General features: G+C 41.0%; 1 protein-coding gene across 1 annotated transcript in view; it reads left to right on the top strand.

The window, feature by feature from the left end:
* The window catches only part of TMEFF1 (transmembrane protein with EGF like and two follistatin like domains 1), a 125792-nt gene extending 98755 nt beyond the window's left edge, over positions 1–27037 (top strand). Inside the window, exons 6-10 of the mRNA XM_074876298.1 lie at positions 11033–11181; positions 11974–12039; positions 19708–19831; positions 23940–24098; positions 25818–27037. Coding sequence (XP_074732399.1) covers positions 11033–11181; positions 11974–12039; positions 19708–19831; positions 23940–24098; positions 25818–25902 — 583 coding nt within the window. The 3' untranslated portion in view covers positions 25903–27037. The remainder of the gene's footprint in view (positions 1–11032; positions 11182–11973; positions 12040–19707; positions 19832–23939; positions 24099–25817) is intronic.
* The last annotated feature ends 8 nt before the right edge of the window (positions 27038–27045 follow it).

Genomic DNA, 27045 nt, shown 5'->3' on the forward strand with positions numbered 1-27045 from the left:
TAAAAAGCAACATATTACGTGTAACGGTGCAAAATGTGTGGAAGGGGAGTGAAAAAGTACACGCGAGGTTGGTAGATTAAAACTTTTGAGTGGGAAACTGGCCAGAAGCCTAAAGACATAGGCAGTATGAAGGTGATTGTATGTTTTCTGCTGGAATTTTGAATTGGAAATTCAGTCAGGTTGAGAAGTGGAGATGCAGGTGACAGCACAAAGCTTGGGGCCACGTAGAGCTGATGGGGTAATCCTGTAAGGCACCAACCCAAACACATATAATTTGCTGTTGATGTACTCTGGGGTATCCAGACTGCAGTTTTTACTTAGCAATCACTGGAATATTTAAGTTCTACTGATTTGTTGTGTGATAGAGAGAAACAGACCATCCTACCTGTACACAGTCAGAAGATAGTATACCAATGATATTGAAACACTTAACATAACACAGCATGAATGCAAAACAAATGAAAATAGATGTGGTTGTAAAATCATTTTAATCAATGTAGCACTTAAATCAACTCTTTCTTCAATGAAAGCAATATATATAAATATTTTTAATATGATTGTGGCTGTTAAGGACGCCAAGTGAATTTTTTAAAAACTCAGATAAATAATGATCAATGTAATTTTTATAAACCTTCTAAACAACATGATGCCTCAGTTTACTGCATATGAGTGAGACTGAAATTATTATTTACAGTCTTTTGAGAGCTGAATAACTTTTTTTTTTTTTAATATTTTTACAATAGACACCTGGCAAAGAAACTGATAATATAAACTTACTTGTGGATTTGGGTTTTTTGATATTGTGATTAGAAAGCTATGCTCTTAAGTATATATATTTCTTCATAAGACTTCAAATTTCAAATGGTCCTGATTTCCATATGTTTTTTAAGGCTTCTTACTATTACCTGGTCATTTTTTCCACACTTTTCTTCTTACACATACCAAAATTCATGCTCAGAGTAAGGGAGAACATTTTAATTCATATCTATTAAATATAAAGACTATATCATATTTATAGTAAATATAAATAATATATATTTATAATATTTTAATATTAAGACTTAAAATATACTGAATAATTGAAAAATAGGGGTTTCATGTCACCTTTTTTTTCAAATGTGAAGTATCTTTCCAACATAAAAAGTAATATTACTTATGAGGAGTTATATCCTCTGCTCTTGCACTGTTTTGTGTGGTGTCTCTTTCCTCTTGCATGCCAAAGTAGAGCTAGATACTGAATAAAACAACATGCCAACATCTAGTAAGTGTCAGAAGGAATGCTGCTTTAAAAGGCATTTTAAACTATGTTGTAACTTCAGGAAAATAATATCCAGAATGAAACTGTGAACTGTAGAATAATTTAGGTTTGAAGCGATGTCTAGGGGGTCGTCTGGTCCAAACTCCCTCCCTGCACTGCAACCAGGGATAGTTCATTCAGGTTGCTCAAGGGCTTCTCCAGGAGAGCTCTGACCACCTCCCTGAAGGGAGATTTGACATCTGGACATCTGTTCAAGGGCTGAGCTGCTCTCACTTTGAGGAATAATATCCTTCTGTTCAATCAGAATTTCTCTTGCTGTGACTTGCAACTGTTGTCTTTTGCTTCTCTGCTCTGCACCTCTGAGAAGAGCCTCCCTCTGTCTTCTTAACCACTCTTAGGTTGTTTGTGACAGCAATCAGTCACCTCCTTAGCCTCCTCTTCTCCAGGCTGAACAAGCACAGTGCCCCCAGCCATTCTTTACACAGCACACGCTCTGGCCGTCTGTTCATTGCAGTGACTTGCCACTGGACCCTCTCCAGGTTCTCAAAATATTTGATGTTACTGGTGTTTACAGTTTTGGGAGGTCCCCAAACTGGACAGAGTGTTCCAGGTGGGACCTCACGAGTGCTGAGTGGAGGACAATAGTCATTTCCCTTCCTCTGCTGGCAACCCTCCTGTGATGCAGCCCCCCAGCCTGCTGCTCCCCTGGATCCTCAGGTCCTTTTCTGCAGAGCTGCTCCCTGGCCAGTCCACCCCCAGTCTGCCCTATGGATTTCCCTTCATCTTCAGACTTCAAAAGGTTCCTTCACCTTGTCAAGGCTCCAGTCGAGTGGTCATCTTCTCCTCCATTTTATGCTCAGTAATAACCTTCCTTTCCTTTGGTCCCTAAAAGGCTGGAATAAATTTCATTAATTTTAGTTTAAAATATAATTTTTCTTCTTTTTTTTTTGATCTTTGATAAGGAAATAATTAACTTAAAAATAGCCTCATTATAAAAGTTCAGATGTGTCATGTTCTCAGTTTTACCTATATTTTGTTTTTTAACAGATGAAATATGGAAGTGGGATTCTGAGCAAATTCAGTCTTTTTTTAATGTGTACTATGCTGTCAAAGATCTGTTTTGACTCATAATGTAGATTTTCAAGAAAGATTGACAACTGATCCCCAAGTAGACCTTTCGAGATTAACATTTTACAAGATTTACTTTGGAAATAAAATGTGTCTGAGCAACATATAGATTCAACTGGCCTATAATCTTCATATTGTCTGTTTTCATGTGGCCAAACCAGAAATTCAGAAGTGTAGGTATTAACACTTAGAAATACCAATATGGAGATTTTAAAGTCCCAGTCTCTGCCTTGTCTATCTAATTTGTCTTCCAGGGAAAGATTTGGTCTGTTTGAAGTATGTATAAACATGCTAGTTTATACTTGCCTCTTTTGATTACTTTTCCACTCATTTACTGTAGCCAACTTTATTTTTTTTTTTACCTTTTTAGAGTATGATATTGTATGTAAGTATTCATAAGGAAGGGTATCTTAATCCTGTGTAATTGCAATTCACAGCTTTCTAGTCCAGCAGAAAAATATCAAACACACAAACAATACAGGAAATCAACCTAAACAAGGGTTTTATGATTGTGTCATGGGATTACTGAATTATGTAAAATTGGGCTACAGGAAATCCTGATATGAAAGGAATAGTATAATGGTCTTTTCATTATATTATTAAGAAATTAAATAGATCCTAGATGGATAATAATCCAGGCCTGTTTTTTAATGTATATTTTTAATGATCTTTGCAGCAGTGTGTGCCAAGTCTTTGAGGTTTCTGTTATTCGAGGGTGGAGGGCGGGTTAAGTCGCTCTTGTGAGAGTGAGCATCAGTTCACCACGTATGCTGCTAGAAGCTCACTGCAGGTAAGGACTAAATTTCTACAGTGGTCAGAGAGAGCCATGCCATGAAATTAAAAAATGGAGTGAAGGACTGGCTGGAAAAAAGCTGAAGCTTATGGTATTTAAAGGGTGTTCTGCATTGCTGAGCAGAAGTAAAGACTGAGGAGGTGTTCAAGCAGGGCACAGAGAACCTTGTAGAATTGAAACCTACCTTTCTTGTGCTATAAAGGGATTTTCAAAAAAGACGCCAAAAAAACTAATGAAGATTCAGCTCTAGTTGAATAGGTAGAGAAATCACTTTGAAATACAGATTTTCTTAGTTCAGGCTTCATCTGGGAAGAATTGTGCACAAGGGAAGAAACATCAAGTGAAAGGTAATCCTTCATTTGACATGGTTATCTTTTTAACTGCAATTGCAACACCCCTGCTATTTCAATTCACCTAAATTTATTACATCAAACATGCCCTTATCCATCTGTGTGCATTTCACACACTTTGTTTTATTCTAGTGTCTCCATTTTACATTTGTAAGCAGATGTGCCAATAAATAGATGAGTACCTGGGAAAGCTTACTGTTGTTGTCAGCTACTGGGAAGGGGTAGCAAGCAGCACTCTCTGTGGGGCCAGGCCAAAAAAATGTTTGTGAGCAAATCCCAGATGGGCACAAATGCAGCAACCTGATCTGTTGGTTGGAAATGCCAGCTTCTCTCAGTAGCCAAGCCCACTCCACAAATCTGTAATGCTTTTCCTTTCCTTTTTTTCCTCTCTTTTCTTTGAATCTACTGTGCTTTTTAAGCACGCAGAACTTCCAAAAAACCACATACACCTTGAAGCCTGAAAACAAAAAGGAGCATTGAAATGTGTTCTGATCTCTGGGGATCTAATTAATTTACTGATAGCAGCAAGCGCTCTTACAGCCTGAGCTCGTTTCAAACGTGTCACATCATTTTACTAAACACGTTTTCTTTGTTACGCCTAGTAGCCCCTAATAAGAGTTGCACATTCTCATTTCTTATTTATTAAAACCACCTAAAATTATTCTTTGGTTTAATTATAGCACTTTGTACTTTCCTGAAATTCAAATGCTTTTCTCTTTAACTAATGGTGTTAATGAACGATATGCATGCAACTCCTAAAGGCACGTTGTCAGAGCAAGCTGGTGCCTTTTTTCTTAGGATGTCAACTCTCTGAGTTGACAGATGATGAGTGGAAAAATTAAAGATTTTTTCTGTATACACTAGTACATCAGGAAAACACCTGAATACATCCTGTTGACTCCAGGGCTAAGCGAGAGAAAAGATCTGTTGAGGACATTGAGCAGCAGCCCTCTCCATCAAGAGGTCAGCTTGGAGAATTAACTACCTGTTACAATCTTTTTGGTTAAAACCAATAGGAAGGCTGTTGTGAAAAAAACTCTTGTAGTGCTCTGTCTCCTTTTATTCCAGTGTGACTTTTACAACAAGCTATTACAGCAAAAACTTGAAGCACTCATTCACTTCTTCCTGGTAGGAAGCATCAAGCACTTTCAAGATGTCCTTGGTACACAATTCTGTTAAGTGACTTTTACTTAAGTGACTAACTCTTTTCTTCTGAAGGTTGTGCTGAGCAGCCACACATCAGGCTGAAGGTGCCAGCTGGTAGTTTTTTCTTGATTTTCATGGGGCACCAAGCAGGATCGTGTTTGTCAAACACATACAAAAGCCAACAGCAGAGCGGCGGTGGGGCTCAAGCTGCGGAGTCCTCACTCAGCTCCAAGCAATGGTAGCAAAACACCCCGTGTCAGTTGTAAGGCTAAGATTTTGCCATAGTCTTCACTTGTATTGGGATGAGATGATTGGTTTTCCCAACATGGCATTGCTTTGGAAAGCCTGAGGGAAAACTGGCACTTTGAAAAAGCAACTGGGGAAACAGAGAAGTCTTTCATTGTAGGTTTTTTGGGGTTTTTTTGATGCAGACTTTGCTGTGCTTATCCTCACTTTCAGCAGCTCAAGATCAGTTTCACGCAACAATTTATGCTTGCACCACTGCTGGACTTGAGGCAGTTGTTCCTGGAAGTTACTCCAAATAGCAGGAGTAAATAATTGAGAGCTAGGAGAAAGATACTATGATGTTTAAAAATACTCTGGCATTTTTGTTTTTCAAGCTTTCAAAATAATTACTTTTCTCTTTGTGAAAATATACATGATTCTGGCTTTTCTTTCCCAAGATCCTTCCTGATTCCCTTGTGGAGTCACTCCCGAGGAATAAACATACCTGTCAGAGCAGGCACAAGCTTCTGTGCTGCCTACCCAGGAGACTTCTCACATGTGACCCCAGGAGTCAGGTGGGCTGCTCACCTCAGCTGTGGTTGTCGCATATTCACCTTCTTGGTCTGCTTGCAATGTGGAAGCAACTCAGAACTGGGTTTGAACCTCAGGTTTCCACACTAGAAGCTTAAATACAAGATTTTGTTCTGCATTTATTTATGACAGACATCATCACATGCTATCATCTCCTTGGATTGTGCCAAACATCCAAACTCAGACCAGCCTTTAACATGTGTGAAAATATACCAAGGGGTCAAAATAGCAGTCTTTAAGAGGTTCTAGATAGTTAATTCCTCACATAAGAAATTAAGTTTCTATATCTGAGTAGTTGTGTGGGAGGTACTATTCTATTTGCTTTTTTGGGGGGTTTTTTAATTGCAAACCAGCCATTTTGGTACACTGTAATTTCAGTGTGCACCTACCTGTTCACACCAGAAAGCATATATTTACAGCACACCTAATTTTTATTTCTACGGTAATTAGGGATGAAAATACATCTTGCTTTTGTTTTTTTCTATAAGGAATAGACAAAAAATGTTACCTAAATATCAGTGTTAAAAATATTTAAAGCTAGAATCAAAGCTGTGATGTTGTCTCAACAAATGCAGGATAGTGTTTTAATGCATCCTTAAAGTGAGTAGAAGGTGAAAAATTCTGTTCAAAATACCTTATTTATATGGAATAAAATCCTAACCTAAATCTTGCTGATATAAGTTTTCCAATGCTTCCTGGTTTATAAAATTGTCTTCTGTTGCATATTATTATATTATATCTCTAATTGTATAGCCTAATATTTTTATGCTGGGTATGTGAATTTAGAAATACGATCAAAACCTTTGCATCCCTTTACCCCTGAAGCTAAGTTTTCAGGCTAGTGCCCATAGCTGGCTGGTGGCTGGAGGAGTCCAGGCTCACGGCAGGACTGCCATGCATCAGTCATTCAGCCCAGTCATGTCTGTAGCTGCACAGCCAAGCTCGGGGAGCTGTGTGTGGCACTGCTCTCTCGGACCGCTGTACATGGATGCAGTGATGGTGGGAGCTAAGGCAGAAGTGAGAATAACTGCTTAAAAGGCAGGATATTAAGAATTTTACAGTTAGGGTCTACTCTCTCTCCTCCTGGGTACCCCTCTTGTGCTCCTCTCACATATCACCGCTCCCCCTTCATGATCTCGAGTGTTCCTGCCCTCCCTTCCTGAGCAGCTCTCTGTGTTGTCTCTGCTCTCTTCACACTTGTCAGGGAACTTGTCAGGGAAGAGATTACAATACCGGACTTCAATTCTGTGTCCAGTTTCAGTCTTCAGCTGTGAAGAAAAACAAAGCCCACAGTCCCTGGTGACTCATTCTGGTTCTCCTGCTGCAAAAGCCCCTGATAAGATTTATGCCCTTTGAGGTCACACTTTTAGCTCATTAACACTATCTGCTACATCTTCTCCTGTACTTCATGTGCTGCTTGTGTGGTCTGTGGGATAGTTCAGTCCCATGGGCTGTGCTTGGTAGTCTTGGGCTTTGACTTCTGCCTGGCTTTAGGACTTAAACTGGCTGGTGGGGGCAGTTGGTTCCCCTCAGGAGGCTGGATTTTCTGTCATCTCCTCAGTATCAAGTCTGACCTCTGTAGCTCTCTGACTTCAGGGTGTAACATATTTTCGGTATTTCATAGTGGATTCATTTGGGGTTCTCCCAATACTTCCCTGAGCTGCTTTTTTTTTTCAATCCATGGTGATGATCCTGTCCTTTTGCAGGGACTCAGCTGCCAGTTTCAGTTTGTTTGATGTGCAGCATCAGAGCAGCAACTTGCTGTCACATGGTTTTACCTTCCTTCACAAACACCGAGCAGTTAAAACCAACTTTCGTTTCATGTGTTCTGTCAAGAACAGCACTCCCTGGATTTTGCTTCCCCCATCTCACAGTTTGGTGCTTCCAGCAGGCCTGGCTGTATTTTGGGTCTAGGGCTGACCAGCTATGAGCAAAGACAACTTCTCATGGACTCTCTGATGGGTACAGGTTTCTAACGTGTGCTCCTGGCTCCCTCTCTGCCACTCTACTGAATCCACAGAGGCCTTGCTCCATTTAGAGCATCATGCCCCAGCCATGTCCTCACCTTAACTTGTTCCCTTTCAGCCCTCTGAAAGGCTTCAGGATTTTATGTTGGAATAATGAAGCATAATGGTCTCAATTTTTTTAAGTACATCAGTCCAGTTCATTATCTTGCAATATACTTAAACCACCTGCTTTTACATGCCAGACAGCTCTGTTGAAGCATCTACACCAGTTACTAAATGACCAGGTGAAGGCCAGACGTACCATTTGGCATCATGATCGTAGGCAACGAAATAGCTAACGGCATCAGGCAGATAATTGGATGCATGTGACGGGGTGAATGTCTGAAATTTGACTTTTGAACTCCTGAGCTACAACCAGCACGAACCAGTTGTAAACTCTGGGTAATGCCCGGGCTAAACAAAAGTGTCACATCCTGAATCCTCCAGTTAATAAGGAGCCATGAGACAGAGTCAACAATTGGGATGCTGGTTGTGTGGTGCAGTTCTGCAGATAAACTGCTTAGACCGTGAAGCCGAGGGCCTGTGCTCTGGAGAGGTGTCCCAAAAGACAGTGCCCTTGGACAGAAGCAGAAGGGTGCCTGGAAGGAGGACAGTGTGGATCCTGGAAGAGGGGGTGGATCTTGGAGATCAAGGACACAAGCAGCAGGGGATGCCCTGGAATCCCAGTCGGTTTTGCCAGGCACCATGGCCAGCAACGGCTGGTAACAGCGAGCCATGGTGGAACAGAAACCACCACAACTGTCCACCCATCTCCCTGTGGGGAAGGGCAGTCAGACCCTACCCAAGGCTGCAGTGTGTGAGCAGCACAGGTAACCAATGGGCAGCAGGCACGTGTCCTACCAGCTAGCCAGGTCTGTCTGTCTGTCGATTTGGTGTGCCTGCAGCCCTCATGCCTGTAGGTGGAAGGCACATATGTATGTCTGCCAGTTGGTCCGGGTCTGTTGTGCCACCAGGGCCCCACTGGGGGTTTGGTGTGCTTGCAAGCCTCCAGCAAATCCCAGTATCCAGACTGGCAGCAGGCTGGAGTTTCCCTTGCTCCCACCCCTGGCAGTCACCAGCTCTGTCCTGCTCCAAGCACGCAAAGCAGCTGCAAGCCTATGGCAGCTGGTCAGTGGGCTTCAGCTGCTTCATGCTGACCCAGCACTTACAGATGTGTCACAAGCTCTCCTCTTGTAGGGTTTTGTTTTTTCAATTTTCCTACTTTTAGATGTAAATTTTAAATTATAAAAAGCAAATTTTAATACTTTGAAGAGACGGTTAGAGCTAAGACTGAGAGTGTTTATCAGAAGAACAGGGTCAGGAATTCACAACTACCCCCAAAACAAGCATTTGGCAATGCTAAGAAAGTAAGCATTTAATATTAGATGTTAAGTCTAAACACAGCAAAGCATGAAAACATAAGCAGTTTCCAAGCAGTTTCAACTCTAGCCTGTAATGTCACCATGAGGAAGCAAAAATTATTTTCAAAACTCACCTTATTTGTCACCAGTAATGACAAAACCCAACAGTAATTATGATGCTATGGACCTTGGATGGTGACTACAGACAGATTTAAAGGTGCTTGTATAAAGAAATACAGATGGAGTTGGTCTGGAGATACATATCAAATGTGCCTAAACGTGACAAGGATGGGTGCACACAGGCAGTGGTTGTTACTGAGTGCTGAGGCTGAGCGAATGTATCTGTAAGCACATAGCCAGTGTAATACAAATTAAGACTAACTCTCTGCTCGTTTGTGTCAATAAATGTGCACAACTGCTGAGCTGTGAGCCTTTTACTTGCATGTAGTAAATCCTAATAAACCCCTCATTAGGCTTATTAGGCTTAAAATCATGTGGGAGCATGTAAACAAAATAGTACTTCCTTTCCTAGGTCTAAGGTTTACAACCATTACTATTTCTAGTAAGAAAAATTATCATATGTTTTTCATATTGATATTTAGCTGTTTTGTAAGTATTATGAAGTAGGTCCCTAAGATGTGTAGAAACTCATTACAGGGGCAGTTTTTCACTCTCAGTAGGTGCACTTAAAAACTTGTTTGCACTAGAGATGTTCTTTTGTCTAACAACAATCCGAAGTTCACAGGCATGAAATATTACTGGCAAAATTAGCATCTTTAAATTTAGGCAACAAAAGGTGCTCATGGAAAAAGAGGGAGAAAAAGGTATGCTGGCCATCTTCAGCATGGAATTGGGTTCTGTTGTGAGATTTGTTACTGACTTCAGGCACATGTACATGTATTTAATCATTTAATTGTATCTGAAACAGCTGGAAAGAACATAAAAAACCTGGCAAGTTGGTAGCTTGGCTTTTTTTTCCCCACCCTGTGTCTTGCAAGAGTGAATCAAGATGAAGTTAGCAGCAGCTCCTAGCAGTCAGCCCATGTGTCCCTTGCTTAGAGCTTTCTGGCAAGGAGAGGACCCCGTGCCCACTGCCACCTCCTCAGAAGATGCAGAGCAGCTCTTCCTGCTCTCACAGCATCAGGAGGAGTTCGATCGAGAGCTGGACCTGGTGCCCACCTCATCCCCTGTTCTGCAGCCACACATCTTACTTTTCCCGGTCCAGAGGCAGAGCAGAGCTTCCAGAGCAAATGGAAACACACACAGAAACTTTCATTCAAAAATAGAGGTTGTTAAAAAGTAGAATATTGATTAAAATAAACAAGAGGGGTGGGGCTTGGAAAGCTGGAAAGTTTTCCTGTGCCATTCACACATGTAAAATTTCAGTACTTTTTGTTGGGGCAACAAAACTATCTAAGCAAAACCAGGTAAGTCATAGCCCTATCTAAGTCTTTGGCTGTCCTGCGTTTGCATGGTTAGGAACCAGCTGTGTGCTAGGTCTTCATTTTTCCTGCTTTCATTTTACAATCCCTAGTTGCAAATTATATGGAAAATGCTGTGTCTAAAACAACGAAAGTGTCGATATGAAATCATTCAGATCGCATAATCCTGTTATAACTACAACATAATAAACCCACTGTTAACTTTCAAAGTTATGAATGAATGTCTTGCTGAAATGACACAGTTAACCAAGCATACTGATTCTGTACAGCCTATGAAATAGAAAAACTCCTTTTACTGCTTAACAGAAATGGAAGTCCTTTCCTTTTTGTTTCCCTCTCAGGGATCCTGACACCCTTCAAGAAGCAGAATATTCATCTGGTTTTGTTCACACTTGAGAACAGACACCACAACTGTTATATTAACATAGTAAATCTTCCTAGCAATGTGTTATCAATTTTCAGGTGTTAATCAGAGAAATTGACATCATAGTAAAACTACAAGAAACATCAATACATTATTAAAAAGCACACTGAAGCACCTATTCATAATTTTGTACATTCTGCTTGGAAGTGTGAGACGTCAATGAATTCTTCAACATCCTCATGATGTTGAGAGAGCTCTTCTCTCCCGGTATTAGTGTATGAGCTAGTGTTGTTTACTCAGGACTCAACATGACTTAATTTTTGTTTGCTGGATGTCGATTTTGTTTTGCTGTATGTTTCAATTAACAGGTGTGTATGTAATATAGACTGCAGTGGATACAGTTTTAATCCTGTGTGTGCTTCTGATGGAAGTTCCTATAACAATCCATGCTTTGTTAGAGAAGCATCATGTCTAAGGCAAGAGCAGATCGACATCAGGCATCTTGGACACTGCTCAGGTAGGCTTAATTTTGGTTTTCTGGTAAATGTAAATTCTGACATAAGTGGGCTTGGTAGAGATTCCCCTTTTCCATTTTTGATCAGAAGTCACTGATCCAGTTATCAGTGAACTCCCTGCCTGTATTTTAGACTTACCCACACAGAGGTATGTTTACACTACATACATACCTGCTGTGTTTCCATTACCTTTCTTTGGCTGCTGTTACCTGGAAGACAGCAAAAGCTCTTAGAATCTAAGCAATAGCCCAATGGGTCTTACATGAGAGGGTGGTAAGAAGTAGGAGAGCAAAAGGAATACCGATGTGTGGGAAGAATTCCCTCTTGCTGCTGTGGGCTATAGAATGTGCTTCTAAGGTGAGTCAAGTTGGGCACTGATGGCACAAATTTTAGGCATTTCCTTTTCCAATGAGACTCTCTCTACTGCCTTGTTAATCATGTGCATGACTCTTCAGTTTTCGGTTCTTGCAGTTAGGAATTTCTCATGGGAATACAGCTTTCCACCATCTCTTTGCAGTTACATACCCTAGGCCCATACCGCAGAAAAGTTTTTAGTTCAGAACCAACAGCTTGAGGTGTGTCACATGTTGATCTGAACACTGGGGTTACTTGACTGCTACTGACCAGGTGTGCTACCAGCCTGGTTGTATGGGAGCACAATGTGGAAATATGTCCAGCTTTACTGCAATTAGAATACTTCTTTGAATATTATTCTGGCTTCTCAATGACATACATGTAGTGGTCTGGAAATAAGCCTTTCCTAATAGCTATCCATGCATGTATTTATCATCTAGAAACAGATGACACAAACGCAGTTGGAAAGAAAGATGATGGCATGCAGTATCGGCCAGAGGTGAAAGGTATCGTGCTGACTTTTTGCTGTTTGGTTATGGTTTCACGAGATGAGAAAATACAGCATGCAGGTCCCTTCTTGTCTGCCTTACAGCTTTGATTTCTGTATCTGAGACAGACCTCTGAAGAGCCTCTTTCTTACAGCACGTTGCAAGGCTGGCAAGAAGGAGATGTGTGTGATTTGTGAGTTTTGCCTGCTGTATTCCTGTAAGATGCCCAGCTGCTCACTATGCACCAGTCACAGGATTAGACTCTCCCCAAGTGCTGTGAAACTGACTTTACTGGAAGACACCAAGCTGTGACATTCCTCATGAAATGACACAAGCCCCCCTCCCATGACCCCATCTTTTCTGTTAACGTCTGAAAAAAAAGGCAGATTCTGTATTTGTTAGTATGTTTTAAAATGTTTTCAGTAAACTAATGCGCTGAATCACATTGGTTGAAAATGTTTTACCTATATGAACTTTACCTTACCTTTAATAACCTTAGTAGAAATTAATTAAGGCAAAGTTTCACTTTCTGCTCAGTTATTTTATGTGGTAGTAGCCCATGTGTGTTAGGTGCATTCTCAGAACAAATATGCTTCTGTATGTCATAGCTCTCGCTCAAGGTCCAGGACAAAACACCTCTGTCTTTCTCAAGTTAGTGGGAAACAGAAGATCTGCATAGGTATCAACTATGCTCTTTTCTCACAAATAATAGCACTGTTTAGACTAGACTAGAATAGAATAGAATACAATAGAAAAGAATAGACTATTTCAGTTATAAGGGACCTACAATGATCATCTAGTCCAATGACCAGGCCTGACCACTTCAGGGCTGACCAAGCTAAAGCGTATTCTTAAGGGCATTTCTTGTCAAAATGCCTCTTAAACACTGACACGTTTGGGCCATCGACCACCTGTCTAGAAAGTCTGTTCCTGCATTTGACCACCCTCTTGATAATGAAATGCTTCCTAATGTCCAGTCTAAACCTCCCCTGACTGATGCAGCTTTGAACCATTCCCATGTGTCCTGTCACTGGATCCCAGGGAGAAGAGCCACTCCCCTCCCAATTTATACTTATGCCTGGAGTTACTCCATCCTAGGTGCAGAATCTGGCATTTGGACTTGTTAAATTTCATCCTGTTAATCATTGCCCAATGCTCCAATATATCTAGATCCCTCTGCAAGGCCTCCTGTCCCTTAACAGGGTTAACAGCACCTCCCAGTGCATTCAACTTCTGCATCCAGATCATTGATAAATATATTGAACAGAACTAGCCCTAAAATTGAACCCTGAGGAACACCACTGGTGACTGGTTGCCAAATGTATTCAGCAATTCAATACAAATTCAATACAACCCTTTGAGCTCTGCCCTTCAGACAGTTCTTCACCCAGTGCACCGTGAACCTGGTCATCCCACAGTTGGACAACTTATTTAGGATGCTGTGAGGGACAGTATCAAAAGTGGTACTAAAATCCAGAAAAAATACATCTACCCACCTTCATCCACTAAACAGGTGTACTGGGTTTGCATGGCAACGTTTTGATAGCAGGGGGACTACGGAGGTGGCTTCTGTGGGAAGCTGCTAGAAGCTTCCCCTATGTCCAATAGAGCCAATGCCAGCTGGCTCCAAGAGAGACCTGCCACTGCCCAAGGCCGAGCCCATCAGCAATGGTGGTAGCACCTCTATTTAAGAAGGGGAAAACAAAAGCTGAGCAACCCTGTGGGGAGCCTGTGCTGGACCAGGCTCCTGGCAGGACCTGTGGACCTGTGGAGAGAGGAGCCCATGCTGGAGCAGGTTTGCTGGCAGGACTTGTGACCCCATGGGGGACCCACGCTGGAGCAGTCTGTTCCTGAAGGACTGCGGCCCATGGAAGGGACCCACGCTGGAGCAGTTCATGAAGAACTGCAGCCCATGGGAAGGACTCACATTGGAGAAATTCATGCAGAACTGTCTCCCATGGGAGGGATCCATACTGGAGCAGGGGAAGAGTGTGAGGAGTCCTACCCCTGAGGAGGGAAGGAGTGGTAGAGACAATGTGTGATGAACTGACTGCAACCCCCACTCCCTGTCCCCCTGTGACACTGGAGGAGAGGAAGTAGACTCTCGGGAGTAAGGTTAAGCCCAGGAAGAAGAGAGGGGTGGGGGGAAAGTTTTTAAGATTTGGTTTTACTTATTGTTATGCTACTCTGATTTGATTGGTAATAAATTAAATTAATTTTCCCCAGGTTGAGTCTGTTTTCCCCGTGATGGTAATTGCTGAGTGATCTCTCCCTGTCCTTATGTCGACCCACAAGCCTCTCATTATATTTTCTCTTTGCTGTCCAATTTAGGACGGGGAGTAACAGAGTGGCTTTGGTGGGCACCTGGTGTTGAGCCAGGGTCAACCCACCACAGTGGGAGACCTTATCATAGAAGAATATCTAACTAGTTAAACAGGACTTTTCCTTTTTGAACCCATGTTGACTCTGCCTGATGATTGCATTATTCTTCAGATGCCTTTCAACAGTACCCAGTATAATCTCCATAATCTTTCCCAGGAGGTTAGCCTAACAGGTCTGCAATATTGGAATAACACTGCAACCTTCCAGTGAGCAGGGACCTTCCCAGACTCCCAAGACCTTTGGTAGATGATGGAGAGGGGTCCTGCCATAACATCCACTCTCTCCATCAGTACTCTGGGAGGAATCCCAGCAGGCCCCATGGACTTGGGAACATTCAGCTGATACAACTGGTCCCTCATGATTTCAGTGTCCACAAATGGACACTTGTGGTCCTCCAACTCAGGGGACCGAGCAGCCCAAGGTGTATCATTAAAGTATTATAAAGTATCATTATCCGTATTATTAAAGAGTGAGGTAAAAAAAGCATTGAAAGCCTCAATTTTTTCTTCATCCCTGTTAGACAAATGACCATCCACAAGTATCAGTCCAATGTTTTCTTTAGGCCTCCTTTTGCTACTAATGTACTTTAAAAAGCCCTTCTTGTTATCTGACACAACACTGCCCAGAGTCAACTCTAATTGTGCTTTGGCCTTTCGTGTCTTCTGCCTGCATATATGAACCACAGCTCTGTAATCTCCCTGCAAAGCCTGACCTTGCTTCCAGAGATCACAGAATTTCTTTCTCCTCTTGAGCTCCACCAGGAGTTCCCTGTTCAGCCAAGCTGGTCTTCTGCACCGCTTGCTTGGCTTTACGACACAGTGGAATTGCCTGCTCCTGTGCTTCTAAAAGGTGCTGCTTAAAAACTGACCAGCACTCGTGGACTCCTAAACGCTCAAAAGAAGATTCCCAGGGTACTCTGCTAAATAGCTCCCTGAGTAGTGTAAAGGTTGTTCTCCTGAAGTCCAGGGTAGCAACTCTGCTGTCCTTTTTTCACATTACACTGAAAATTTTAAACTCAACCATTTCATGATCACTGTGGCCAAGACAGTCACCTACCATCACATCCCCCACAAGTTCTTTATCCGCAAATAGCAGGTCTAGGAGGGCACCTTTCCTAGTTGGCTCACTGAGTACTTGTGACAAGAAGTTAACACCTTCTACAAACCTCAAGAATTTCCAAGATCTGCTCGTCACAGCAAGATATTCCCAGTTGATGTCCAGGAAGTTGAAATCTCCCATATGGACAAGGACTACCAATACAGAAATTTCTCCTAATTGCCTGTAAAATAACTCATCGGTGCTTACATCCTGGCTGTGTGATCAGTAGTAGACACCCACTACAGTATCTCCTTGTTTTCCATCCCCCTAACCCTCACTCAGAGGCTCTCAACCACATCATCACTAAGGGCTGTACAATCAAACCTCTCCCTTACATACAGGGCTACACCTCCACCTTGCCTGCCCTGCCTGTCCCTCCTGAACAGCCTGTAGCCCTCCATCCCAGCACTCCAATCATGGAACTTATTCCACCAAGTCTCACTAATACCAATGACATTGTAGTTCTGGGAGCTGACCAATGCTGCCAGTTCATCCTGTTTGTCTCTCTTACTGTGTGTGTTGGTGTGCAACCATTTCAGATACACTTCTGAGCCCTCTGTGCTCCCAGGAGCAGTGCAAATGTTCCCCCGGCATTGCCACCCTCAGGCGATGCCATGCCAACCCTTGGCTCACCTACCTCAATCCTGTTGGTATCCCCTTCCCCCACTGATTCTAGTGTAAAGGTCTCTCATCAGTCCCACCATCTTATGTCAAAAGATGCATTTTCCCCTTTGGGACAGGTGGAACCCATCAGGCCCCAGCATACGTTGTGTCTCAAAGGGTTTTCCATAGTTTAAAAACTCAAAGTTCTGGGTGAAGCACCAGTCCCAGAGCCAGGTATTGATATCCTGGGTTTGCCTGTTTCTTCCAATGTCTTCCCCCATTATTGGGAGGATTGATGAAAACACTACCTGTGCTCCCAAAATTTTTAGCATACTTCTCAGGGCTCTGAAATGTCTTGATTGACCTCAGACTTTTTGTTGCTACATCATTGTTGCTACATCATGTGAAAGAGCAGGAATGGATAGTAGTCTGAAGGTTGTACTAAGCTCTTCAGTCTTGTGGTGACATCCCTAATTCATGCCCCAGGGAGGCAGTAAAGTTCCCTGAAAAGAGGATCTGATCTGCAGGTGAGTGCTTCCATTCTGCACAGGAGGATAATCACTAATGACCATAACTCGCTGTTGTTTCTTCTCGGTGCTGGTCTTAATTCAGGTTTTGTTGCGAGGGGTTGGTATCTTCTCCGTTAGCTCTGATCTTTAGGGGGTTTTTTTGACATTATACTTGTTTTGCACTCCCATGGCCTCCCAGAGTAAAGCTGTCCCACCATGGCTTTCAACATTCCTTGTGTTCTTCTTGAAAAGCTTTTCAGTGCCAAAAAGCTCCATATATTTTTATTTTTTAACAAATTCTCTTCTTTTCACTCCATATGATGTACCAGTTGGAATGATTTAATGTCAATTTTCACTTACATTATGAAGGCATAAAAAGCACCAAATGGAATATACATCTTATTATGTGATGTAATGAAACACCACTTTTGGTTCCTATTCAGAAGAAGTTACAGCCTTTTATTCATTGCATATAAATTGCCCTTGAAATCTAGTTAGTGGAAAAAAATTGCATATAATTATTATTATTATTAATGTGTATAGCTTCAGCAGTCTCAAGTTCAGCAAATGATGTGCACAGAAGGATTATACCTTGTGCAAAATAATTGTTTTGAAATTTTTTTATGCAGTAGTCAGGTCTTTTTAGATAGTGAGAGCCTGAAGTGAACTACTTTGAACAACTTTTTCTTCCGGGATAAGAGAACAGTACACACTTCTATCTGTTTGCTTTTGCTTTAAATTCCTGTGAGATACTCTTGTTAAACCCTGTTCTCTGAATGTATAATACCTTCTAGTCTCTAGAACCACAGCCATGACAGTTTCTTTCTCCTGCAGTGCAAGTAGTTACCTAAAGTTACATCAGAAAGGTCTTTCTTCCCAGGTTCAGCTGCCTTGCTGGTTTTGTTGTACCAAGATGAGCATCGGGGTTTCAGTTTTTGTGCCTGCCTCTTCCTTCTGGTGAAGTACCTGAACTCTTATATCCAGTCACTCTTTCAAGGCTCCTACACCAGTTGAGTCATTCACTTTGAAGCTCTGAAGCGGTCTAGCAGGCCTCTCAGATTAAAAATAGTTTCTCATCAATAGGTGGGCAAATGTCTGTTTTTACACTGAGAATCACCTCCTGCATTTAACAACATCTCTTTGCTTAATACAAGTTTTGCCTCTGACTTGGGTGGCCATGACAACATGGCCACCTTTCAGGGGACGCATCTTTCACTAAGCCTCACATTTTGTATTAGTACATACATTAAAACCAGACATGGCGCACCTATCTGAACAGACTAATATAATTAATAAATAATATAATTAATAAACAGCTTATTACTAGCCTTTGATTGGGACCAGATGTGACTAATTAACTGCTTGGAGAAGGAGGGAGGCAACAATTTTGGGATGAGACATCTTCTTAGACATGCCATGACATAGTCTATTCCATCAGGGCAGTGGTGGACATGTTGTCAATATTAGGCAATGTTTTTTCCTTGTATCAAGTCTTCTGTATCTTTGAAGCACAGCCTGAACCAACAGACTTCCTTATATCTAAAACCTCTAATAGTTATTTGGTTTTTTTCTCCTGGAACAAAGTAGAAAACATTCCAGAAAATGTTCAGGGAAAACCTAAAACAGCAGTATGCCTTTTTTTTTCTTGTATAAATACACTCTCTTTCTTGTTGGTGTTATTTCAAATATCTGCAGTTGTATAGGAGATTTCTTCTTTGCAGTCCCTTTTTGCTTTGCACCTGTGGTTCATTATAATCTTGTATTTGTGACGCTATAGTCTGTTGCCATGGAAATGAACATAATTCCACAATTATGCTCACATCTTTAGATCCCTGCTCTTTAGAGTTTATTATGAAATAACAACTTCTGTGTTTAGGACTTTTTTACAGAAAAATTTTGGGGAAAGAATGGTTAAAAATGTACACAGCTTTAGATAGTCTTAGTAACATGATAGAAGCATGAAAGATGTTGGGGCAGAAGGGACTACCTTCCTGTGCTGGGCTGATCCAGCCAACAACTAAGCACCCACCAGCCACTTGCTCACCTCCACCTTCCCCACAGGAAGGAATCAGAAGAGACACAAGGAAAACTCATTGGTCGAGATAAAAGCAGTTTAAGAAGTGAAGGAAAAAAAAGAGAAAAATCCCAAGCAATGCAAAAGCCATCACTCACAATGTCCCACCAGCAGACTGATGCTCAGATGGTCTCTGAGCAACTGTCACCTTGGAAAGACCAAAACCCCAGTTTTTATTGCTGATCATGATGTCATATGGCAGGGAATATTTGACCCTTTGGTCAGTTGGAGTCAGCTGTCCTCGCTGTGTCTCCTTCCAGGCTCTTGCTCACTCCCAGCCCACTCCACTCACTGAGAGAAGAAGCAGAGTGAAAAGCAGATAAAGCCTGGAGGCTGTGCAAGCACCCTTCAGCAACAGCCAAAACACTGGTGTGTTATCAGCACTGTTTCAGCCAGAAATCTAAAACACAGCACCGTAGGGGCTGCTATGAAGAAAGTTAACTCCATCCCAGCCAAAGCCAGTACACTTCCCAAAAGAATGGGTATTTTAAGCTCATTTCAATATTTTGAAGTTCCCTCTCCATAAAAGCATTTCTCTGAGGAAGACCGCTATTGTAGTGTGTTTGATTTCAGCTATAACGACTGGCAATACCAGTCAGATCTGGGCTTTATTGAGTTGTTTTCTACCCAGTAATCATAAAATGTGGTCCAGCTTCTTTCTAACCCTTCAGGTATTTTTCCTCTGTTTAGACATGGGAGAGAGCTCTCTGTATATACATACTAACTCTTTGCCCCAATGTCATCTGCTGATCTTCATGCGTTGGTTGGTTTTGTGTCATGAATACTTTTCTCCTTTTGAGAAACCTGACATAAGAAGCATATTTAGATGTCTCTCAGAATCATTTTTCAGTGCAGTACATCTCTGTAGGTGCCTCTGAAACTTCACTCTCAAGCCTTTGCTTTATTATTCTGTATTCCTTTATTCACTACAAGTTTTTAAGGATATGCTATTCTTAGTTGAGATTTTTTAATGAATATCATACAGCCATTTATAATGGTTTATGTCTATTTCTTCTCAAGATGCCAGTGATCAAAGAGAAGACATTTACATTGGAAACCACATACCTTGTTCAGAAAGCTTCAATGGCTACTGTATACATGGAAAATGTGAATTCATTTATTCCACTCAGAAGGCTTCCTGCCGGTAAGTCCTGCATGTCTCCAAAATGTGCTTGAAATTGCTGTAAAGCTTAATCAAAATGCTCTCTAGACATAATTACAGCATGTATCAGTTTGCAGTTACCTAAGCAGTGGCACAGGAGCCATATCCCTGTGCTGTGGGAACTCCCAGTTGCTCCAGTCGTGCAGGAGATAGTGCTCAGATGAGAGGCTTGGTCTGTCAGGTAGTTAGGAAGCTGAATTTTCTGAGGAGTCTGGTCTCAGTGTAGTTTTCTTATTTTCAGCTGCTAAGTCCTATCTAGAGAAAAAAAATATGCCTTTACCTTGCATGGCTTCTCTGTATGACTGTGCTTTCCCCATTGACCTCTTAGTCTGTTCTTATACTGTCTGTAAATTTATTGCTCCTGTCATAAACTCTCTCTAGAGTATCAATATCTTATTTTTAACATTTATGGCCCTTCTTCACAATAATAGGCTTCATCTAGAGAGTATAAAATTGCTAAATATTCTTTAGGCCACACTTTTTGTCTACAGTATAATCTAGCAGCTGAGTGCACTCAGTATTAAGCCATTCAGTGTTTCCCAGAATATCTGAATGTTCCAGTTTATTTCCTTAGCTCCCACATAATTTTTTTCTTTACATCTCATCAACTAAATTCTGCATCTTTGTTTTCCTCAAAAAATAAAATTAATTTTAAAAGTTGTTTGTAGAAAAAGGCCGCTTCTTAATAACATGTAGTGCCCTACTTATTAGGAGGTTTCACTCCTGAACTTTTATCTTGCAAGCTTGTACTTTCAGATTAATGTGGCTGAAGATACTATAACTCTTTGCTTTCCTTTGCTTTGGAAACTTCAGCTGTAAATCCATTAGATACTATCACATTTTCTCCCTTGATCTTTATCGATTGAAGATATTTAGGGGTTTTTGCACTGTCAAGATTTAAGGGTTTCCAGACTTATCAGAGAGCAGGAAGCCCAAAACGCAGATCCAGTATGGTTGTCAAGCATTTGAAAGCTTCTATTATTTCTTTTCCCATCCAAGACCCTTTCTTGTTTATTTTCACCTTTCCAATAGAACTTATTTTTTTGTCTCTTTCCTTTGGTAGAACCAAGAGAGCTCAACATGGCTTTGCTTCTCTTGGGAAACTGGGTGCATCCCCAATGTCATCTTGATGGGCATTAGGCAGCACTATTTGATTACAGTATTCTTTTAATCTAGAGCTGTGTTTAACACAATTTCTGATGGATTTGTCCTCAAAATATTCAAAGTAGAGGTATTTCAAGGAAAACATTCCTGGCTGAATGAACTGATTTTTTTATTTATCAGAATTCTTTTCTGGATGGTGCTAATCATATAGTGATTTGTTCATTTATGATTCAATTACTATTCAATCATTTAAATATTTATTATTACTCTAATAATTACCGATAGGAAATGTTTTGATGAATTTAATTAATCTACTGTCCCTCTAAATTCTTTTTTATAATTACATTTACTATTACTACCTTTAATTACTTATATAAACAGCCTGAACAGTATCTCAGCACTGGACCTAGCACAACAAACCTCACGTGGTTCCAGTCAAGAATTTCTGTCAGTTCTTAACCCTAAGTATCAGATCTCCTTTGGACTTTACTTTGCTATTTAAATACTGATGGTCTCGTACTTTATGGGTGTTTCCTATTGGAGCAGACTTATTAAGAAAAAATTATTTATATCAGATAGCAATCCACTGTAGCAATCAAGTACTTCTATCAAAGAAAAAATTTCTCTCGTTCTCTGGCAAGGAAAATATAACGCTGAACGCTAGGGGCAGTTGTTATTTTCAAATGCTTTGCATTCTCGTACACCTGCAGCATACCCATTGTTTAATTTGGTCCTCATTTCCTGGTAGTGATATGTGTGAGGTATCAGATGACCTACAAAACTGCAGAAAATGCCTGTGCAGAGCAAATTATGACTTTGGCTTTCACTGGGGGCACTGAATCTCCTTGCTCATTGTACAACAGCCCTCCAGGACTGCCATCAGGCAGGTGGAGGAAGGTTTTGTAGTAGTCAATATTACATTTAGTTTAGCTGCCTTTGCACAGCTGGGCTCTGGTCTGTCTCCTGCTGCCAGCCTTGTGCAGTGCAGTTCTACCCTGTCCTTATGGCAGGCTGCATCAAGGAGGCACAGTTCAACCCTTTGCAAAGAAATCTAAACTTCTTTACACTATCTCAATTAATTGGCTGATCGGCATATTTTGATAAATCCATACTGACCTCTCTTTATGTTGCTATTATATTAATGCTATATTATCTTGCTATATATTAATGCAGCAGAATGCTTTAAAGGTATTTAAAGGTACATTTAAGGTAACTTAAACTGGTGCCTAGTACTTCATCCCACCGCCAATATAGTTCTTAACACAAGCACTTCTCCTTTGCAGGATTCAATACTCCTGAATCTCCATTCCATATTTCTCGGAAATAATTTCCTGTCACTTCAGTGTTTCTGAGGAAACATCTTTAAATTACTTGTGCCTCCTCTGCTTTGTTTTGCCCCCTTTGCTTTAAAGCAATTCTCACATTGATCACACTTTGACTGTTACCTTCTTTAATGAAACAAAAGCAAAGTAACAAGTCCTCTTCACTAGCAAGGAGTCCTCTTCATTATTGTTTCTTTTTGCATGATTGCCAACATGTTCCCCATCCTCTTCCTTCTTCTATGCTAATACATATTTGTCTGGATTGCCTTCCCAGCCATTTCTGAGCTTACTTACAGTACATGGGGGCTTTTCTTTAATAACTCTACTCTATTGGAACTTGTTTCATGCCTGAGCTCCTTACACAGCAGCTCATGGCTGGAGAAAGTAGAGTCACAAGATTATGAACATGTAAACCCCAACTGTTATCCCTGCATGCAAAGAGGGATTAGGAGTTGCATTAGCAGTTGTAGGAAGGTCTGTGGAGTAATTATTTCATTCCTCCAAACAGAATTAATTCCTACCCTAGTACAAAGATTTCGGATGGATGAGACTGATTTTGTGTTTCATTTGGGTTTATCTGATCCAGTTTACAAAAGGAGTGTTTCTCTGCCTGCATGTGATGTTTCTTGTCCAACTTTCTACTATAGAGCTAGAGCCCAGTTGTATGATTCAGTTGCCTTTAATGATGCATTCCAATCAGTCAGTTTTACAGGATAACTGTACTCAGTAACTTGCTCTGGGATGTAAGTGATGGGCCTTGATTCTGCAGACTCCAGCTCAGTGTCTTGGGTGGCTCTTGTTTTCCTTGTTGTGCTTCTGCCTCTTTTGCCTTGCGACATGAATTCCTCTAGACAGTGGTTCTACTGCCACCTTCACCACTGGCACATCTCATTCCCTGAACACATGTCGCTGATCAGGAGCAGGCTCTGCTAAGTTTCTCACTGAGCTAACTGCTGCTTTGCTCATGCAAGATACCACTTAGAGCAGCTGCTTCTCTCTGTCTCCAGCCATTTCTCCCCCACCCCTGGCCAATTTTTATGGATTCTTCCATGACTCACACTTGAACAGTTGTGGCCATTGGTTTTCTAACCCGACCTCCATCAAATTTTGGATTGGTGACAAGGCATGAGGGGGTTTGATGCTGCTCTGTCCAGTAGGTTTTGCAGGATTCCACTTCCATAGGCTGCATCTTGAAAAGGGATCTTCCTTTTCCCCTATTTTTCAAGGGTTCTCTTCCTCTTTGTTACTTCTCTCCCATATTGACATTGAAGCTGAATGAGCATGCTCACATTGTGTTTCATGAGCATGCTTCTTGGTGTTTCATTTATCCTTGTCTACTTATTTCACCTAATTGCTTTATTTTTTCCTAAATATTGCCCCAATTTAATAATGACCCCACATACTTCTTTTTTCAAATCAGGGCCTTCACCATGTGTTTTCAGAGAGCCACTGGTAACCTTATCCAGGAAAGCAGAGCATATCTGCTCTGTCTCTTCTCTTGACACAGAAATCCAAACCATTCCCCAACCCAAGCATTACCACACCTCCACCTTCTCACCAGCTCTTTCTCAGCTGGAGTCACCTTGGACTCCTTATTTCATCTGCAAAATGATTGGACTGTTGTCAAATTACAGATTCCATTAAATACTCCTTTTCTTTTTCAGGTGTGAATCAGGATATACTGGACAGCACTGTGAAAAGACAGACTTTAGTATTCTTTATGTTGTCCCAAGTAGACAAAAGCTTACGCATGTCCTTATTGCAGCAATAATTGGAGCTGTACAGATTGCCATTATAGTTGCAATTGTCATGTGCATAACAAGGTAGGTAAAGACAAGAACAGTGAAAAAATACACACCGTATGGATATGCTTTTCTGTATTTAAATATTTGACTCCCAAAATTTTATGTACTTTCACATATATCCTAAAATACCCACATAAAAAATATCTAATGATTGAAGCGGAAGCATTATGTAACATCCTATCACCTTTTTTTTCCTGGTCGCAAAACAGACATTTGTTTAAATTCAGAAACCACCAGTAACCACTCTGAATCCCCAGACCAAATACACAGCAGAACAGATCAGCCTTGAAACACATCCACAGAGTCAGCTACTGTGTTAGACCTTTACTAGTGTTATTCAGGCATTGCTAATTATCTTATAGAAGCTGTGATCCCCTCCTTCCACCCAGTGAAACCAGAGAGGTTGACAAGATGCTGTTCCTTGCAGCGCCACTGTAAATGGTGTTACACAGAGAGAGAAGTATCCCTCACACCATGCATGCTTTCTCAAAATTAATGTGCAGCTAGTCCCGTTATTAGGCACTCTCCATGGAAGCCTATTTTATGAAATGTAAAGATGCACAAGCACAGAGTTCAGGTTTCTGGGTTGTCTCAGACTCTTCCCCTGTATGAAAACAGAGATGAGAGCCATGGATTCTTTTTGATGACAAGGGATTCAGTTTGCTCATCAAAGACTTGAACCCAGTGAGGCCTGAGGGCGCTGGGATAGATTAAGGATGACTGAGTTACCTTAGAGGTGCATGAACCATTTAAGTCCTACACTTGGGCATCCATGCCACATCTTGCCTTTCCTCTTCAACTCGTCCTTCACTTTTTCAGCTCCAGTCACATTGGGCCATAAAACTTTCTGCTGCTGCGTTAGTGCTTGGCTTCCCAAATTTAGTGATGCAGAGTGACACCCCTGTGAACGAACAATATAGACCCCCTTCCCTATCTCTCTTGTAAGGTTCAACATGGCAGGTGGAGGTACACATATCTAAGACCTCCTGCACATGTAAAAGAGTTATTTGGCTCATGCAGTTGATGTCATCCCTTTTTTACTCAACATCCTACTGGCTAAAACAGTGGTGTGGAAGGCTGTGTTTCAGCAGCCCTCCTCTTTCAGACTCCCTATGACTGTTCCCCAGCTCACAGCCTCTCAGGGACAGTCTGTCTTGCTGTGTCCCAGCAGGACTGCTCCATCATGCATTGCCTACTGTCTGACAGGCTGAGCAAGTCCCGTCCTGCCCAGAATTGCTGGCTTTTGTCAATCCTTTCTTAGTTGTGTGTCCATCCGCAAGAAGGGGATCGCTTAGTCACCCCACAGAGAGTCCTGGGTGGGCTCTGTCTCGGGGGGCTGCCGTGAGCAACAGGGCACCTGGAGGTCCAGCACTTCAAAAGGCTGATTGATCCAGTCTTACCATCCACTGGATTTTAAGTATGAAATACATACAAAGTAAAGCAAATGCAATTATTCACTGTGGTACATGTTTTGCTGGATCAAGGCTGAAGGATGTAGCACCTTGCTGGTTTCAGTCTCAAGTCCAAGCAGAACTCCCTTCTGTGTGATCTGGGGTCCCACAGACATCCTCAGGTGACAGTCCGGTACTAAACAGCAGGAGCGTCCCCCCAGTCAGCCCAGTTCATAGACTCCTTGCTACTGTTAAGTACAGAAAATTAAGTCAATGTGTTATTGGTAAGCTTAATTTTATGTGGCATTATGAAATCAGCCCGCCTTTTTCTTTCTCTTTTTAACAGAAAATGCCCCAAAAACAATAGAGGACGACGGCAGAAGCAAAACCTAGGCCATTTTACTTCAGATACATCATCCAGAATGGTTTAACTTAGTGATTTTTATACCTACATTGACCATGTGATGTACATTTTTATTATATCTTTTTTTAAAGAATGGAAATATTTATTTCAGAGGCCTTATTTTTGAACATTTGTAGTGTAACAATGTTGGTCTGTATTCTGAAAGCATCAGCTCTAACAGCTATGGACTGTTTTAGTATCTTTAGTTTTATGTTTTTGAATACAGTAGTTCATTTTCTGTATCTGTATCACATGGTTATATAATAGACTTGTGCTTTATCCATGGAATGTAATATTTTTGGGAACACAGATTTATTCCACCAATGGTTGTAGATTAAGAAAACCCCAACAAACCAACAAAAACGTCCACATTACCTAGCAAACAAGGCATGAACTAAAGGTAAAAATGTTTACAGCTTACTTTTCTTATGAGAAACTAGAAAACACTGTGTTTAAATACCGTAGATATTTAAATGTTTTTGGAAGTTAGTAACTGATTTTTTAGACACTGCCTATCGCATGAACTGTGAAGCTGTGTGCTGTGTGTAGTTGTAACATATTTATAAAATGTGTGGGCTGGGTCTAAGCACTGCCATCTTCATAAATAATTCCAACAATTTATTTTTAAAGAGGAAAATTATAAATTTCGTAATTTGGGAAGTTACCTGGTAGAGCAGATGGCACAGGTCCAAAAGGAGTAGGTCTTAGTAGATTTAGGTATTGTAAAAATTGGTGTTGAATAATTGAACACAAATAATTGGAATAAAGCCTACTTTATCACTGTTAAAGCTGTTTTAATACTTCTTAAACTTTTTTAAAGAAAATACATGTTTTAACACCTACAATACGGATTGTATAGTGTTTGTGATTAAAATAAAAAAAATAATAAAAGTGAATGAATCACTAGTGCTCTTGTATAGAGTATTTTCAAGAGCTAAAGTCCATCCAAATTAGTCTGCTGGTCATAGTTATATTAATAGACTGTTAGTTGTCGTTTGAAAGATCCCAAGATAAAGTGTGAATAGGATGTGTTCAGCTGTTTTAACATGTAGTTTAGGCTTTCAAAATTTTGCATGTAGGATTTAATAATTTGTTCAATAAAAAAAAATGCTTTCAACATTTTGAACTGGAAAAGCATGTCACAATACAACGTTTTCACTATATTGCCTCT

This window comes from Strix uralensis, chromosome 1 (genome assembly GCF_047716275.1).
Source record: "Strix uralensis isolate ZFMK-TIS-50842 chromosome 1, bStrUra1, whole genome shotgun sequence".
NCBI lineage: Eukaryota > Metazoa > Chordata > Aves > Strigiformes > Strigidae > Strix > Strix uralensis.